Source organism: Oncorhynchus mykiss, chromosome 21 (genome assembly GCF_057628025.1).
Source record: "Oncorhynchus mykiss isolate SJ-2025 chromosome 21, ASM5762802v1, whole genome shotgun sequence".
In the NCBI taxonomy this organism is placed as follows: domain Eukaryota; kingdom Metazoa; phylum Chordata; class Actinopteri; order Salmoniformes; family Salmonidae; genus Oncorhynchus; species Oncorhynchus mykiss.
Genome location: NC_143042.1, coordinates 35735096 through 35754478, shown reverse-complemented (window position 1 = coordinate 35754478; position 19383 = coordinate 35735096). Strand labels below are relative to the sequence as shown.

The following is a 19383-nucleotide window of genomic DNA, read 5'->3' as shown; positions in this document are numbered from 1 at the left end:
AGGTGAGTCAGGGAGCTGTTCGGTAGCCGCTATTACGCTAGGTGAGCGGGAGACACGGCGTTCAGAAAGCTAGTGGGCCGGGGATAGCAGATGGGTCTTTTGCGACATGGCAATGGAAAAGCCTGTTGAAACCACATCGGCAGACACATTACCTCGGCAAACCAGTCGTGATGGATCGGCGGGGCTCTGTGTCAACAATAAAGGGTCAAATTGGCAAAAGAGGTTTTGTAGCCCAAGAATTAGCTGGTATACTCCGTCGGCTGGCCGGGAGATTGGCCTAGCTCGAGGCTAGCTCAAGGCTAACTGGTGTTTACTTCAGGACAGAGGCGTTAGCCAACAATGGCCACTCAGTTGCAGCTAGCTAGCTGCGATGATCCAGTGTAATGGTCCAGAGCTTGCGGCAGGAATCTGGTGATGTGGCGGAGAAAAGCGGTCCAATATGTTCTGGGTTGATAGCGCGCTTTGCAGACTGGCAGGTAATTGTCCGAGCTAAAGCTGGCTGGTGTCCGAGCTAAAGGTGAAGACCGCTAGCAGTGGCTAACAAAGACTAGTAGCTAGTTTGCTGGCTAGCTGCTGATGGAGGTTCCAGTTATAAAGGTATAAAAAATAGCAGATCCGTACCACATTGGGTGAGGCGGGATGCAGGAAAGTATATTTCATTTGTAGATGGAAAGTGAGATTAAAATATACATGAAAAAAAACAAAAAACAGACTATTTACAGACTATTCATTTCTTATGGACCCCTTCGCGCTCCAATCCCTTAAGCAGGATCGATTTGACAACACCCAGTGAAATAGCAGCGCGCCAAATTCAGAAACAGAAATACTCATAATAAGAATTCACAAAACATAGAATACATCAGTTTAAAGATGAATTTCTTGTTAATCCAGCTGCAGTGTTAGATTTCAAAAAGGCTTTACGGCGAAAGCAGGCCATGCGGTAATCTGAGGACAGCGGTTCCAACTCGCCCAACATGCCTACAAAGTATCTAATAAGTTACCTGTAAACTTAGTCCAAACATTTCAAACAACGTTCCTAATCCAAATGTATGTATCCTAAAACATAAATAATCTATCAAATTTAAGACGGGAAATACTGTGCTCAATACCAGACGAAAACAAAGTGAAGCACGTTCCAGGTTGCGCGCACCAAAACATTAGAGTGCACCTGGAGTGACACATGGAAATAACAGGGCTACTTCTTCATTTCTCAAAGGAAAAACATCAACTAATTTCTAAAGACTGTTGACATCTAGTGGAAGCCATAGGAACTGCAAGCATATTTCTATTAAAAAGGGATTGCCATAGAAACCTAATGGAAAACAGATTGAGCTCAAAAATGGTTTTCCCTGGATGGATTGTGCTCGGGGTTTTGCCTGTCAAATCAATTCTATTATACTCACAGACATTGTTCAAACAATCAGTTTTAGAAATTTCAGAGTGTTTTCTATCCAAATCTACAAATAAAATATGCATATCCTAGCTTTTGGGCCAGAGTAGCAGGCAGTTTACTTTTGGGCACGCTTTTCATCTGGACGTGAAAATACTGCCCCCTAGCCCAAAGAGGTTTTAACACGGGACAAGACAAACACACGTCTGACAGCTACACTATCTTGGAATAAGCCATCTCCATGTCTCTCTCCCAGGTGTAGGTAAGGTTGGGGTAGCAGGACACGTTGCACACCAGCCGTACCGTACAGGAGTGGTTGGCCAATAGCTTGATGTCTGTCTGGATAGCCACTGTGGATATAGGCTCTGGCCAACCAGGAGAGAGATAGAGACTTGTAATGAGTCTTCTAAATGAACACTACCATAGCCATACCACCAGGAGAAAGACGACTTGAAAATGTGATGGATATTTAACAACGCTTGGTGAGTAAGGTCAGTATGAAACCAAAAAATCTGTGTTATAATTTAAAGATCATCAGCCATGGTTATGGATATAAATAAGAATGATATCAAAATAGGATAAAAAAATGGTGATAACAGCCTGCCGTGGACCTTCAGAGTGATGGTCTTACTGCCAATCTGACCTTTGTCCCCTTCACCTGTAAGTAGAAAATCCCCAGAGTCTTGCAGTGTCAGCTCTCTGACTGTTAACTTGTTATGGCTGCAATCCCGATATTGGGATAAGTGTCATCAACAACCGCTGAATAGCATAGCGCTACATACAACAAATATTACTATAAATATTTATATTAATGAAATCACAAGTGCAATATAGGAAAACACAGCTTAGCCTTTTGTTAATACACCTGTCGTGTCAGATTTTGAAATTATGCTTTACTGCGAAAGCAATCCAAGCGTTTGTGTAAGTTTATCGATCGCATGATAAAGCATTAAGTACATTTACCATCAGGTAGCTCGGTCACGAAAATCAGAAAAGCAATCAAATTAATCGTTTACCTTGGATGATCTTCGGATGTTTTCACTCACGAGACTCCCATTTACACAACTAATGTTCCTTTTGTTCCATAAAGATTATTTTTATACCCAAAATACCTCATTTTGTTTGTCGCGTTATGTTCAGAAATCCACAGGAAAGAGCGGTCACGACAACGTAGACAAATTCCAAATATTTTCCATAATGTCCACAGAAACATGTCAAATGTTTTTTATAATCAATCCTCAGGTTGTTTTTCAAATATATAATCGAAAATATATCAACCGCAAATGTCTTTCACAGTAAGAGAGGGAAAAGCAATACCTATCCAAACTCTGTTGCGCGAGCAAAACTCATGTGACCACTTGACGCGATGTTATCGTTCTGGCTCATTTTTCAAAATAAAAGCCTGAAACTGTCTGAAGACTGTTGACACCTTGGGGAAGCGATAGGAAAAGGAATCTGGTTGATATCCTTTTAAATGGAGCAAAGGGAGGCTATGGAACATGGAGTCTTCAAAATAGAGGCCACTTCCTGTTTTGATTTTCCTCAGGGTTTCGCCTGCAATATCGGTTCTGTTGTACACACAGACAATATTTTGACAGTTTTGGAAACTTGAGTGTTTTCTATCCAATACTAATAATAATATGCATATATTAGCAACTGAGACTGAGGTGCTGGCCATTTACAATGGGCACCTTTTCATCCAAGCTACTCAATAATGCCCCTGCAGCCATAAAAAGTTAAACTGAAGTTTTTGGTGTTCATCTTTAGTCTCCCCACAAACTAGGATCCAGGTGAATATACAACTTTTTAAGTTGACTTCTGAAATATCCTTTCCTCTATACTTCCAATCCAATGATTTGAAATGTCCCGTCTCTAAGCCCGCCAGCAGCTCCACAGCTCCTCTAAGCCTGCCAGAGTCCCCCACTCTCTTGTTGATGAACAGAGGAATGTGAAACACACATATTCTGACATCAATTGTTGCAAGCTATATTACAATGATCTGATTACTGTGTAATTGTTCATATAAGTACGATTTAGCAAGTATCTGAGTGTGTGGGTCCTATTTTACGTCATTAAAGTCCACTCCTCCCTCACACTCAGCAAAACAGGATGAAATGACAGGAAAAGATGAGTGGGGGTGGATCTGATAATCCCTCCTCAGCACACAAGTACAAATACCACTGTGTTTACTGTGTAATGTGAGCGGACCAAGTAATTGGGCGTCACTCTAAAGCGGAAAGGTGGAATAAACAAGTCAGGAGTAGGTTTTCTTGATTGAACACAGTTCTCTATTGAGGGCATTTGGTCAACACAAACACTCCAACATAATCAATGAAAATCTCCCAAGGAAAAAACGTACATCTTCTTCTCCAAATCAAACAGGAACAATATACGATTATCTTTAAACTACAACGAAAGTCACGGGATTGTCACCGCCTTAGTGTTTCTTCATGGATAGCTCCTCTAATAAAACAAAGTGTGCAGCGTATCAACTTCATTTAACGGATTACAGTTTGAATCGGACAGCAGCCAATAAAATTGTGCCAGTTGAGAAAATGTTGTGCGTGGCAGTGCAGAGGAACGTCAGCGGATGAATTCAGATGGAGCCCTTGGAAAGATGATACCACCCCCCAAAAAAATGTGGATTTAAAGACGACGCTGTTTCAACAAAAAACGGATTGCAACTTGCAAAACAGATAATTACAGACAATTTCCAACTGTGTTCAACATTTGAAGCTGCACAAAGAACTGTAAGTCGTGGCTAAAATAGTCGACAGCTATATAATTTATAACTTTGCTTGTGTAGCATGTAGGCTAACCTAACGTTAAATCAATGAGCCTCCACACAGTCAGTCAGTGCGGGAACGTGATCATTGCACCCAGGATTGAGCTACAACTAGTTAAGCAGTTGGTAGCAGGACGTGCTACCTGTCCCAGACCTGCTGTTTTTAACTCTCTAGAGACAGCAGGAGTTGTAGCAATACTCTGAATGATCGGCTATGAAAAGCCAACTGACATTTACTCCTGAGGTGCATATTAAAAATATGAAATGGTATTACATTTGGTGAAGAGCACATTATGACTTGTTTAGGACTCAAAAATCAAAGTTTAGGACTTGAGACTTGACTTGATACTTCTCGGGTCTTGACTTGAGACTTGACTCGGACTTGCCTGTCTTGACTTGGGACTTGAGTGCTAAGACTTGAGACTTAGTTGTGACTTCTGAAACAATGACTTGGTCCCACCTCTGCATAACACCACAGCCAGTGTTGCCAATATGAGACCAATGCTCTATAGGTGTCACGCCTGCTCTCGCTTCCCCTCCCTGGAACTCGAATGTGCCAGGCTCCCCAGCATTACGCACTCCCGCCACCATCATTACACAACCTGCCTTTCCCCCATCACGTGCATCAGCAATTATTGGACTCAGCTGGACTCAATCACCTCCGTCATTACCTCCCCTGTATCTGTCTGGTTCCCCGCTCTATTCCCTGCTGCAGCATTGATTGTCATGTCCTTGTTTTCCCGTGTGCTGACGCTGTGCCTGTCTTGTTTCTTGTTCTTTGTTAAATGTCGAACTCCCCGTACCTGCTTCTCGACTCCAGCGTCAGTTGTTACAGAATGCTGCAGCCACCACACGAAGCATCGGGGAGTGCTGGCTTTCCGGTTGGTGGCGACGTCTGGTCCAGGGGCTGCCACCAATGGAACCGGGGATGCCTAAGCCTTGTGTATATTTTTGTTTTCAAGAGGACCACAATGGCGATACATTTTTAAACTTGTCTGTGTCATCCTCGTTGATGGTTGTATTGCGGTTTTATTGTGTTTAAAATGTTCAAATAAATAAAAATAGTTACACAACTTACCATACTGGAAGTTAGAGAATAGGATAAGTAGTATTCCCTGTCTTGAGAATCAGGAGAAGGGACCACCAGACATCTCTTTAAGGTGTTGTATGACAGTTTCCTCTTGCTGTATGTCATTATCTATCACTGTCACTGATAGCTAGCAGTTGACTATCCAAAACACACAGAGAAGAAAGAGTAGAGAAAGAGCAGAGACTTCATTTTGATGAGGGCTGCTGTTCTATAAAATAATTCCTGTATGTTAGTTGAAAAATAAGTCACTTTCTATTGTTGCTCTCTGAAAATACCCCTTCACTCAGCTTGAGAGTTAGACGATGAGACGTGGGTGTGTTTGGGGTCTGTCACTGTGTTGATCAGTCTGATGGTGGTGGTTTTGAAGCATGTGTTTCCTACTGCTGCTGGTTGTGTGGATAATGGTCATGGTGTTTCACAGATACCGGTAGCTTTGTTACTTTATGAGCTGACCACTCAATGTTGCAGAGAAAGAGAAAGTAGGTAGATAGAGGGCTCGGGGAAAGAGAGAGACAGAGTGAGACAGAGACAGAGCGAGAAAGTCATAGAGAAAGTCATAGAGAAATAGAAAGACAGAGAGAACAAAAGAGAACAAAAGAGAGGGGGGGTTAGAGAGAACGAGAGAGAGCAAAAATATCATAACAGTGTGTGTGTGTTTTCCTCTAGCCTTCATATAACTGCAGACGTGTTTGCATGACTTCTACTTCATGCTCATAAGTCAGTGGGGCTGAAGGACATGAAAAAACCTGTCAACTTTTTCGGAAGGTAGTAGGTCCCAGGTTACTGACAAAGGCCCCCCTTCTATGTTTCAGGTAACATCTTGTGGTGATGTCACTTCCTGTGACTTGTGGTCTCCCTCGCGACCTGTCTTATTTTATCAGGAGCAGTGACAATGACCTGGCTGCCGGTTGTCTGTCTGACCACATAAACATAAACACATACACACAGAAACCCTCTAACTGGAACAGTGACCTTCCAGACCATGCAGGGACACTGGAAATAGCAGTAAGAGTCACACACCACTAATGTCATTAATCGTCATGATCTGTCTGTAGGATGAGGAGGCAATATAGGAGAACTGGTTGCCATTCATACGTAGGTTACTAGATCCTCAGAACTCCTGCAGAGTATATGACATCATAAAACTGAGAAGAACTGTTATTTTCAGGCACACTTTTCCCAAAAAGTCATTCTGAAGATGGGGTACGGCATTTGAACTTTGCTCATGGGGCATTTATGTTATCAAATTCAAATGAACGTTTATTTGTCACGTGCGCTGAATACAACAGGTATAAACCTTACAGTGAAATGCTTACTTACAGGCTCTAACCAATAGTGCAAAGGTATTTGGTGAACAATAGGTAGGTAAAGAAATAAAACAACAGTAAAAAGACAGGCTATATACATTAGCGATGCTATAAAAGTAGCGAGGCTACATACAGACACCGGTTAGTCAGGTTGATTGAGGTAGCATGTACATGTAGATATGGTTAAAGTGACTATGCATATATGATGAACAGAGAGTAGCAGTAGCAGTAGCGTAAAAGAGGGGTCGGTGGGTGGTGGGTTGGACACAATGCAGATAGCCCGGTTAGCCAATGCGCGGGAGCACTGGTTGGTCGGCCCAAATGAGGTAGTATGTACATGAATGTATAGTTAAAGTGACTATGCATATATGATGAACAGAGAGCAGCAGCAGCGTTAAAAGATGGGTTGGGGGGACACTTGGGTTGGGGGGACATTTGAACCAGCGTGTCTGTAGTGACGCCTCTAGCACTGAGATGCTCTACGTTAGACCGCTGCACCACTTGAGAGTCATAAAGTCCGTGTGGCTTCAAAATACAGCCTAGTTGAGAACAGGTTCTCATTTACAACTGCGACCTGGCCAAGATAAAGCATAGCAGTGTGAACAGACAACAACACAGAGTTACACATGGAGTAAACAATAAACAAGTCAATAACACAGTAGAAAAAAAATAGTCTATATACATTGTGTGCAAAAGGCATGAGGAGGTAGGCGAATAATTACAAATACACACACAAATATATTATGCTACAGTATAAACGACATAACACAACAAACAGAAACTATTAAAATGTAATAAGGCACTTACTTTGATAGAAACGCACACTTTTCCAAAGTTATTATTGGTAACGAAAACACCAATGACTGGGATGCAGGCAACAGACGGGACATGTGGAACACCTGTGTGCAGGACGGGAGATGCGCAAATGTCTGCAGACTTGAACTGCACAAACAATTGGGAAGTTCTTGGGGAATTTTGGTCCGGGTCATGTAAAAATAAAAAAAGGGTCCTCAAAAGTAAAAATGACTTTTATGTGAATTAACAAGGAGGCGGAACACCCCTCAATTCAAACTGTTGTTAGAAAATACCAAAAATACAAAAATACAAATCATTTGAAATTGACAAGTTGAAAACAGCCTATAAATAAGAACAGGCTGCATGCCTTGGTTTGAGGGCAGCGTGGATTAAATGTACTGTTGCAATCAATCAATCAATTCACATTCTGGAATGGAGAGAATGTTCTAACATCACGTGCATAAAAAAACTCACACTGGGGAGACTGGAGATGTTTGGAACTCATGCATGAAAAGGTTAATCAACCAATCAAACTAATCCAATCTGTTAGTAGTTCGACTTATTTCACACATTACTGTTTTGGCTGATCCGGTTTATATGATTTAGGCAGTCTCAGTAATCAATCTTCCCTACACCAACAGTCATTCTGAATGCAGTTGTGTGTGATAAAAAGTTCAAATTGTTGGATATCCTAACTCTGGCTGGATTCCAATAGGAATTAAACATCACTTTGCAAGCCAACATAATGTGACTTGTAGGCTTGATGTGGCCTGTAAACCAGGAGTTTCAGACCAGTGTGTTAGGGTGTAACTAGGACCTCAAGGGATTTATGATACATGTAATGCGTTGTCATAATGAGTTTAATTTTTAAGATAACATATTCACTTAGACATTCACTTGGTGAAGGCTACAGTACTGAAAACCATTCAATACAACAATCATGTCTCTTTCGCTAACAAATACAGTCATGAGAGTTAATTACAATTCACTGTAAATGCAAGGCACTCAACGTATTCAAAAAGGTAAAAACATTTTTTATTCTGTGAACGGCATATTTTGGGAAATTACTTGAATTCCATCTGGTTATTGGGACAGACATGAATGCCATTTTGGACATGCGGACGAAAAAAATAAGAACAACTACAATCCACATGTAACAAAGGCTCTCCATCATATACTCTCTGATTACAACCTCATCAATGCCTGGCGAGCCCATAATCCCAATGCAACAGAGTACACTTTCTATTCACAGGCATAACTCAAACTCACTAATCAATGTCATGCTATTATCTACATATATTTTCTTTAATCTAGAAAATTGAAATCCGACATATGAGCTTGTGTGATCACAACACCTACTACTGCCTATGACAGATTTCAGAATCTCCTACAGTGCCTTGCGAAAGTAATCGGCCCCCTTGAACTTTGCGACCTTTTGCCACATTTCAGGCTTCAAACATAAAGATATAAAACTGTATTTTTTTGTGAAGAATCAACAACAAGTGGGACACAATCATGAAGTGGAACGACATTTATTGGATATTTCAAACTTTTTTAACAAATCAAAAACTGAAAAATTGGGCGTGCAAAATTATTCAGCCCCCTTAAGTTAATACTTTGTAGCGACACCTTTTGCTGCGATTACAGCTGTAAGTCGCTTGGGGTATGTCTCTATCAGTTTTGCACATTGAGAGACTGACATTTTTTCCCATTCCTCCTTGCAAAACAGCTCGAGCTCAGTGAGGTTGGATGGAGAGCATTTGTGAACAGCAGTTTTCAGTTCTTTCCACAGATTCTCGATTGGATTCAGGTCTGGACTTTGACTTGGCCATTCTAACACCTGGATATGTTTATTTTTGAACCATTCCATTGTAGATTTTGCTTTATGTTTTGGATCATTGTCTTGTTGGAAGACACATCTCCGTCCCAGTCTCAGGTCTTTTGCAGACTCCATCAGGTTTTCTTCCAGAATGGTCCTGTATTTGGCTCCATGCATCTTCCCATCAATTTTAACCATCTTCCCTGTCCCTGCTGAAGAAAAGCAGGCCCAAACCATGATGCTGCCACCACCATGTTTGACAGTGGGGATGGTGTGTTCAAGGTGATGAGCTGTGTTGCTTTTACGCCAAACATAACGTTTTGCATTGTTGCCAAAAAGTTCAATTTTGGTTTCATCTGACCAGAGCACCTTCTTCCACATGTTTGGTGTGTCTCCCAGGTGGCTTGTGGCAAACTTTAAACAACACTTTTTATGGATATCTTTAAGAAATGGCTTTCTTCTTGCCACTCTTCCATAAAGGCCAGATTTGTGCAATATACGACTGATTGTTGTCCTATGGACAGAGTCTCCCACCTCAGCTGTAGATCTCTGCAGTTCATCCAGAGTGATCATGGGCCTCTTGGCTGCATCTCTGATCAGTCTTCTCCTTGTATGAGCTGAAAGTTTAGAGGGACGGCCAGGTCTTGGTAGATTTGCAGTGGTCTGATACTCCTTCCATTTCAATATTATCGCTTGCACAGTGCTCCTTGGGATGTTTAAAGCTTGGGAAATCTTTTTGTATCCAAATCCGGCTTTAAACTTCTTCACAACAGTATCTCGGACCTGCCTGGTGTGTTCCTTGTTCTTCATGATGCTCTCTGCGCTTTTAACGGACCTCTGAGACTATCACAGTGCAGGTGCATTTATACGGAGACTTGATTACACACAGGTGGATTGTATTTATCATCATTAGTCATTTAGGTCAACATTGGATCATTCAGAGATCCTCACTGAACTTCTGGAGAGAGTTTGCTGCACTGAAAGTAAAGGGGCTGAATAATTTTGCACGCCCAATTTTTCAGTTTTTGATTTGTTAAAAAAGTTTGAAATATCCAATAAATGTCGTTCCACTTCATGATTGTGCACCACTTGTTGTTGATTCTTCACAAAAAAATACAGTTTTATATCTTTATGTTTGAAGCCTGAAATGTGGCAAAAGGTCGCAAAGTTCAAGGGGGACAAATACTTTCGCAATGCACTGTAATTGTAACTAGGCCTTCAAAGAAAGGCATAAGGCCTTATGACATACTGTATATATGAGAATCATCAAAAGGAGAAAGAAGTTAAAGTAAGCAAATAGACAGTAAAGTCTAGGCCTATCTACAGAAAGTACACGTGTAAGATGCAGAGCATGCAGAGGGTTCCATATCTATGGGAGGCCCAACCTATGACCACATCCTGTTCAGCTCACAGTACATTCTGGTAGGGAGACTGGGGTCCTTCTGGGCGTCCAAACGCGATCTTATCATACAGAGTCTGCGGCTACATGTGACAGATAATCAAGAAGAAACTATTTCAGCATCAAGAAAGGTAGTGACTATTCTCAAAGTAGACTACATAGTCTTCCATTCAACCACATACATTTTACCATTATGACCATTTATATCTTACCTTGTTCAATCTTGGGATAACCAGATCATTGACAGTTTCATAGAAGGATATTGGGTTTACATGACTGTTTGATCTTGTCTGGAATCAAAATACAGCCCATTACAATACAGTACATACAGCTTTAACACATTCAGATACATAATAATGACAATGCATACTTACATCTCTACTTCTTGTGTTGATCATAACATCAGCATATATTGTGTTGTCAGGTAGATCTGCTGTGTTTCATAAGAACAAAATGTCAACCAATCAGACACATTTTATACAGGATATCAACAAACATACCCAGGAATTAATGAGGGGTCTCACTCTTTTTCTAATTTCTAGCAAATCCCCCCAAAAATCTGATCAGCTGAAGAATAATTCTAGAACCACCTGAAATGTCACTTTAAGTATAGCTGAGGGCCCTAAGCTGTACATACCTGTGTTACTTCGTCCCCTGCAATACCACACCGCCACAGCTACAGTGAGGATCAGCACCACAGCGCCTCCTACTGATATTCCGATGTAGATGGTATACCATGTCAGTCCTGTCACATATTGTACAACACACATGATTAGACAATACAATATGATAAAGTCTAAATGGCTCTATATCATATACATCCAATGTAATCACATGCATTACATAATGTATTTGACAACATAAGCATATAAGCACACTGAAAAGTGTATAGAAGGGAAGGGATTATTATGATATCTAGGTACCTGGGGTGGTTGTGTCATTACTACACTTTGCCATCTCAAAAGCAGTTTTCCAACTGACTAGGTTGGAGGCGTTGCACTTTACACTGATGTCTCTCTCTTCTGGTGAGAGAGAGAAGTGAATCTGCTGGGCGTCCCCGTAGATCTCATTGTCTCTCTCCCAGGTGTAGGTAATGTTGGGGTCGGAGGACACGTTGCACACCAGCCGTACCGTACAGGAGTGGTTGGCCAATAGCTTGATGTCTGTGTGGATCACCACCTTGGATATAGACTCTGACCAACCAGGAGAGAGATAGAGACTCATAATCAGTCTTCTAAATGAACCCTACCATAGCCATACCACCAGGAGATAGACGACTTGAAAATGTGATGGATATTTAACAAAGCACGGTGAGTTAGGTCAGTATAAAACCACAAAATCTGTGTTATAGTTTAAAGATCATAAATAAGAATTATATCAAAATGCAATAATGGATGCAATAATGGTATTAAAAGCCTACCGTGGACCTTCAGAGTGATGGTCTTACTGCCAATCTGACCTTTGTCCTCTTCACCTGTAAGTAGAAAATCACCTGAGTCTTGCAGTGTCAGTTCTCTGACTGTTAAACTGTAGTTTTTGGCGTTCATCTTTAGTCTCCCCTCAAACTGGGATGCAGGTGAATATACAACCTCTGAATTGAATTCTGCAATATCCTTTCCCATAAACTTCCACACCAAGGATTTTATATGTTCTGTCTCTAAGCCTGCCAGCAGCTCCACGGAGTCCCCCACTCTCTTGTTGATGATCAGAGGAACACCCACAACTGAAACACACAAATACACATGCTATTTTGACATCAATCAATGGTTGCACACTATATTACAATGATCTTATTACTGTGTAATTATTAATGTAGTACAATGTAGCAAGTGTTGTAATTACTCATTGTTACACTCTAATACTTGTTACAGTGTGCCTACATGAATATTTACACAATAATATCCTGCAATGCAACGTCCTACCAAATCAATAATAGATAATAATGGATTAGATTTATATAGGCCATTTCCAGGTTTCATTTATACTGTACATGATACTTTGCATATTTTCACTTGATATATTTACGTATCTGAGTGCTTGGGTCCTATTTTACTTCATTAAAGTGAACTCCTCCCCCAAATTCAGTAGAACAGGATGAAATTATAGGAAAAGAGAAGTGGGGGGTGGATCTGATAACCCCTCCTCAGCACACAAGTACAACTCCCACTGTGTTAAATGTTTAATAATTCACCTGAAATGTGTCATATACAACGCTGGCGGCATTATAAATACATGTCAGTCTGAAGTTATGAAATATAAACCCTTACACGAAAAAACATCTGTCATGAATTAAGGCAAAATAAAGTTACAACTCAATGAGGTGGGATATTTAGGGCATAACTGCAGTTATCCTAGTCTGGCAATGTCTCATATTATGTAATAGAAACAATTGATACAGTCCCATATCGCTTTAATTTTAATGAATGGCAGCCATTAGGCACAGGGTCTTAAGATCTGTTGCGATCTAGAAGCACTTGTTAGGTTCTTAGACACGGGAGAAGCTTAAACAAGTTGAATTCTTCCCAAAGGGTCAACACAGCTGTAGTCAGACAAAGACATGTTCCCACCATCACAAGTATATATACTGCATCACAAGTTTATATACTCCATCATAAGTATATATACTCCATCACAAGTATATATACTCCATCACAAGTACATATACTCCATCACAAGTATATATACTCCATCACAAGTATATATACTCCATCACAAGTACATATACTCCATCACAAGTATATATACTCCATCACAAGTACATATACTCCATCACAAGTATATATACTCCATCACAAGTATATATACTCCATCACAAGTATATATACTCCATCACAAGTATATATACTCCATCACAAGTACATATACTCCATCACAAGTACATATACTCCATCACAAGTATATATACTCCATCACAAGTACATATACTCCATCACAAGTATATATACTCCATCACAAGTATATATACTCCATCACAAGTACATATACTCCATCACAAGTATATATACTCCATCACAAGTATATATACTCCATCACAAGTATATATACTCCATCACAAGTACATATACTCCATCACAAGTATATATACTCCATCACAAGTACATATACTCCATCACAAGTACATATACTCCATCACAAGTATATATACTCCATCACAAGTATATATACTCCACAAGTATATATATAGTCCTCCTTCTCTCCAATCCTTACATCTTATGGTTCGACAGGAAAAGGGTAATAGGATAATAAACCATTATTTCTCCCTTCAGGGGATCTGACCTGACCTCCTGACCTCAACCCCTCCTTCACCTAATGCACAGATGTCCATCCCCTTCCCCTATAGCAATCATGTGACCTCCTCCTGTCCACCCAACACATTCCAAAGCCATCTGTCCTTCTACAGAGACCCATTACCTTCTGACATAAAACCCAGTCTCTTTCACTCCTCTATACACTATGCGTGTCTTTCGTATCTCAATTTTCAAAGTTTACCCCAAAACCAACCCAATGCTACCACACCATTGGCACTCATTCAAAACTGCAGAATCACTTGTCAGGAAAATAACCTCACACTCAATGTCAACAAAACTAAGGGGATGATTTTGTGGACTTCAGGAAACAGCAGAGGGAGCACCCCCCCTATCCACATCGATGGGACAGTAGTGGAGAGGGTAGTAAGTTTTAAGTTCCTTGGCGTACACATCACAGACAAACTGAATTGGTCCACCCACACAGACAGCGTTGTGAAGAAGGCGCAGCAGTGCCTCTTCAACCTCAGGAGGCTGAAGAAATTCGGCTTGTCACCAAAAGCACTCACAAACTTCTACAGATGCACAATCGAGAGCATCCTGTCGGGCTGTATCACCGCCTGGTATGGCAACTGCTCCGCCCACAACCGTAAGGCTCTCCAGGGGGTAGTGAGGTCTGCACAACGCATCACCGGGGGCAAACTACCTGCCCTCCAGGACACCTACACCACCCGATGTCACAGGAAGGCCATAAAGATCATCAAGGACAACAACCACCCGAGCCACTGCCTGTTCACTCCGCTATCATCCAGAAGGCGAGGTCAGTACAGGTGCATCAAAGCAGGGACCGAGAGACTGAAAAACTGCTTCTATCTCAAGGCCATCAGACTGTTAAACAGCCACCACTAACATTGAGTGGCTGCTGCCAACACACTGACTCAAATCCAGCCACTTTAATAATGGGAATTGATGGAAACTGATGTAAAATATATCACTAGCCACTTTAAACAATGCTACTTACTATAATGTTTGCATACCCTACATTACTCATCTCATATGTATATGTATATATTGTACTCTATATCATCTACTGCATCTTTATGTAATACATGTATCACTAGCCACTTTAAACTATGCCACTTTGTTTACATACCCTACATTACTCATCTCATATGTATATACTGTACTCGATACTGTACTCGATACCATCTACTGCATCTTGCCTATGCCGTTCGGTATCATCACTCATTCATATATCTTTATGTACATATTCTTTATCCCTTTACACTTGTGTGTATAAGGTACTAGTTTTGGAATTGTTAGGTTAGATTACTCGTTGGTTATTACTGCATTGTCGGAACTAGAAGCACACGCATTTCGCTACACTCACATTAACATCTGCTGACCATGTGTATGTGACAAATACATTTGATTTGATTTGATCGTGATATGTTCCTGAATATAGGTATTATGTAGGTGTTATCAAACAGTAATAAAGCAAAATATTCGAAATAAATTCTACATTCAATACACACCGTTGCAAAGACCAACAAGGTAGTTAGAGAAAGCTAACGGTTTTACTAACTTCATAATTCAAGAAAGCACATGAAATAGATATACAAAGCATGAACAGGATACAATTTTTTTTTTTTTTACAGAACTTACCATAGTGGAGGTTGGAGAGTAGGAGAAGCAGTATTCCCTGTTTGGAGAAGGAGGAGAAGGGACCACCAGACATCTCTTTAAGGCTTTGACTGTTTCCTCTGGCTGTATGTACTTATCTATCACTGTCACTGGTAGCTAGCGGTTGACTAACCGATACACACAGAGAAGGAATAGTAGTGTAGAGAAAGAGCAGAGACGTCCTTTTGATGACGGCTGCTGTTCTATAAAATTATGATTGTATGTTAGCTGAAAAGGAAGTCACATTCTCTAGTTGCTCTCTGAAAATACCCCTTCACTCAGCTTGAGAGTTAGACGATGAGACGTGGGTGTGTTTGGGGTCTGTCACTGTGTTGATCAGTCTGATGGTGCTGGTTTTGGAGCATGTGTTTCCTAGCTGCTGCTGGTTGTGTGGTTAATGGTCGTGGTCCTGGTGTTTCACAGATACCGGTAACTTGTTACTTTATGAGCAAACCACTCAAAGTTGCAGAGAAAGATAGGGGGCTCGGGGGAAGAGAGAGAGAGTGAGACAGAGACAGAGAGAGAAAGAGAGAAAATGATAGAGAAATAGATACAGAGAAAGAGAGAGAGAGAGAGAGAGAGAGAGAACAAAAGAGAACAAAAGAGAGAGAATGGGGGGGTTAGATAGAGTGAGTGAGAGAGAGCAAAAATATCAAAGCAGTTTGTGTGCATTTTCATCTAGGCTTCGTATGTCTGCAGACGTGTTTGCATGACTTCTTCTGCATGCTCATAGGTCAGGGTGACTGGGGGACATGAAACACCCGCCAACTTTTTCTGAAGGTACTGGGTCCCAGGTTACTGACAAAGGCCCCCCTTCTATGTTTCAGGCAACATCTTGTGGTGATGTCACTTCCTGTGACTTGTGGTCTCCGTGGCGACCTGTTTTATTTTATCAGGAGCAGTGACAATGACCTGGCTGCCGGCTGTCTGTCTGATCACATACACATAAACACATAGACACAGGAACCCCCTAACTGGAACAGTGATCTTCCAGACCATGCAGGGACACTGGAAATAGCAGTCAGAGTCATACACCACTAATGTCATCATTTGTCGGGACATGTCACACATTGTGGAGCATAAGATCTCTACTAGGCTGAAAGGAGTTTTGACCAAATTAGGTTTTATGGAAAAGTTGATGACGATGACAATATCCATTTACTGTAAGGAAGCACTCATACCATCTGGTGGATAAAAAAATTGCTTATTAAAAAAGCACAACGCAAAGATATTGTAAAAGTACAGGCCATTAGAAGAAAGCGTGAATAATTATTCTAATATTTAGGAAATTCATATACAAATATGTTAGTCTATCATCTGAATTACAGATATAATAAATCAAAGACAGTAGGTTTTAATAAAGTTACACAAAAAAAACATAACAATGCAATACACAATACATGTAAGGCGTGCGTACTGGTGGCAGAGAAGTCAGGCGAAGGAGAGCAAAAACTGTGTTTACAATGGCACAGTTTAAAAATAAAAACCACCGGAAACAGAACAATATATCAATGGGTACAAAACCCGTCGCACACCAGAATAACGTGCACAAGCACTTACAATAAACAATTCCGGACAAGGACATGGGGGGAACAGAGGGTTAAATACACAACATGTAATGATGGAAATGAAACCAGGTGTGTGGGAAGACAATATAAGACAAATGGAAAATTAAAAGTGGATCGATGATGGCTAGAAGACCGGCGACGCCGACCGCCAAACGTCGCCCGAACTAGGAGAGAAACCAACTTCGGCGGAATTCATGACAATACAAAGCAGACACAATTACTGTAGCTGCAGATAAGATCCATCTTCATTACACCTTATAATAAAAAAATCTGTTACAGTGAAACACAATTAAACCATGCTTAAGTATAATATACAGTGGGGCAAAAAAGTATTTAGTCAGCCACCAATTGTGCAAGTTCTCCCACTTAAAAAGATGAGAAAGGCCTGTAATTTTTATCATTGGTACACTTCAACTATGACAGACAAAATGATAAAGAAAATCCAGAAAATCACATTGTAGGATTTTTAATGAATTTATTTGCAAATGATGGTAGAAAATAAGTACCTACAAACCTACAAACAAGCAAGATTTCTGGCTCTCACAGACCTGTAACTTCTTCTTTAAGAGGCTCCTCTGTCCTACACTCGTTACCTGTATTAATGGCACCTGTTTGAACTTGTTATCAGTATAAAAGACACCTGTCCACAACCTCAAACAGTCACACTCCAAACTCCATCCACTATGGCCAAGACCAAAGAGCTGTCAAAGCTGTCACATCATTATATGTTGAAAACATTAATACATTTTAAAAAATGATTTACCTCTAAACATATCTAAGTGGTTTGTTGTAGAGTTTGAGACACTGTGTGACGAAACAAGGTAAACATCTGGGGTTTGTTATCGACCCCTTCAGTTCAGGCCTGTAACTACACCACATTCTTATGGATCACAATATAGAAACATATAATATATGTTTATGTAATATAATAATATGGTGATTGGTCCATAGCAACAACATAACCTCTCAGTCTACTGGGTTTGCCCTCTTATTCCTTCCTCTCTCTATGTCATCATATTAGTTCAAACATGGACCACTTCTGTATGGGTTCATATCAATAGAAGTCAAATCTGGATGTGGTTTACAGAAGACTGACAGCAATATTTTCCAAGCAATACAATGATGATAGATGCAACAGTGTAGCGGCTCAGGTTGGGCTGAAATCTCTGCCCAGCCTCCCTCATACTCAATCCATGGTTGAGCACATGGTCAACCAATGTGGCCCTGATCTCATCTGAGACAACTGTCCTTCCTCGTTTTCTCTCACTATTCTGTCTCTTTCTATTGCAATCCCATAAAAACAGACTTACATGACATTAATTGTAGAGCATTACTTGTCTGGGTGTGTTTTAAGCCATTTCTTTTCTGAAGACCTTCACAGGTATATAGACAATTCATTGCAGGACTGATTCTGTACTCAGGCTCTGTTTTGGAGTAGACTGACTTCCCACTGTTATAAAAAATAATACTCAATCTCTTCTCCCCCCTGTATGTCACATCTGAGAGTGACAGTCTCTCCACTGAATATCTGGGGCCTGTTGGGTTGGAGGGTCAGAACAGCCACAGGTCTCTCTGCACAAACAAATATTATCACATTAGGTAACCTAGTGGTTAGAGTGTTGGGCCAGAAACTGGGAGGTTTCTGGATCGAATCCCATAGCTGAAAAAGTACAAATATGTCACTCTGAGCATTTAACCCAATGTTCCCCCTGTGCCAAAGCTGAGAAATTAATTTTGGGTTCGTCTTGTCCTTATCAACTGACACTGGTACTGACCAGCCTGATCAGAGAGAGAGATGGTGGTGGTTTTACTGGTCTGACTGGAAAGCCATTCTTTATTTATTAACCAGTGGTATGTCCAGTCTGTGTAGTCTGATAGTTCACACTGCAGCTTGACTGTGTCTCCGGAGTACAGTGTCTCCTGGGTAGTGACTATCTTCACAGACGCTGTAGGCAGAGCTGTGGAAACAGTTCAATGAAGACAAATGCAGTTAGTGCACCAATCAGTTAAAAGTATGATCTTAGTACCATGCACCATATTTCTTCAATTATTACATGAAATGAGATTGAATTAATGGAGGAATCTGAACAGCAATGGTAGGCAGACCTTGAAATAGCCTTCTTAAAATGGGGCCCAATGTCAAGTTATTATGGGCATGGAGGCATTGATGTGAGTGAGAGATAAGATGATATACCTGTCACCGTCAGTCTGACTGCATCACTCCAGTAGAATGCTTCTTCTGATCAATATGTGTACCCAGACAACTGTAGTCACCATTGTCTGAAATCTTAATCTCACTGAT

The 19383-nt window shown here is 40.8% G+C and overlaps 1 protein-coding gene across 1 annotated transcript; it reads right to left on the bottom strand.

The window, feature by feature from the left end:
• Positions 1 to 8209: 8209 nt before the first annotated feature.
• Positions 8210 to 15856, bottom strand: LOC110500937 (SLAM family member 8-like). Its single transcript, XM_021578441.3, has 7 exons — positions 15496 to 15856; positions 12006 to 12308; positions 11509 to 11778; positions 11223 to 11330; positions 10960 to 11018; positions 10798 to 10875; positions 8210 to 10668 (listed from the first exon to the last, which is right to left on the bottom strand). Exons 1-7 carry the CDS (start codon positions 15566 to 15568, stop codon positions 10594 to 10596), a joined length of 966 nt encoding a protein of 321 aa, XP_021434116.2. The 5' UTR covers positions 15569 to 15856; the 3' UTR covers positions 8210 to 10593.
• Positions 15857 to 19383: the final 3527 nt, after the last annotated feature.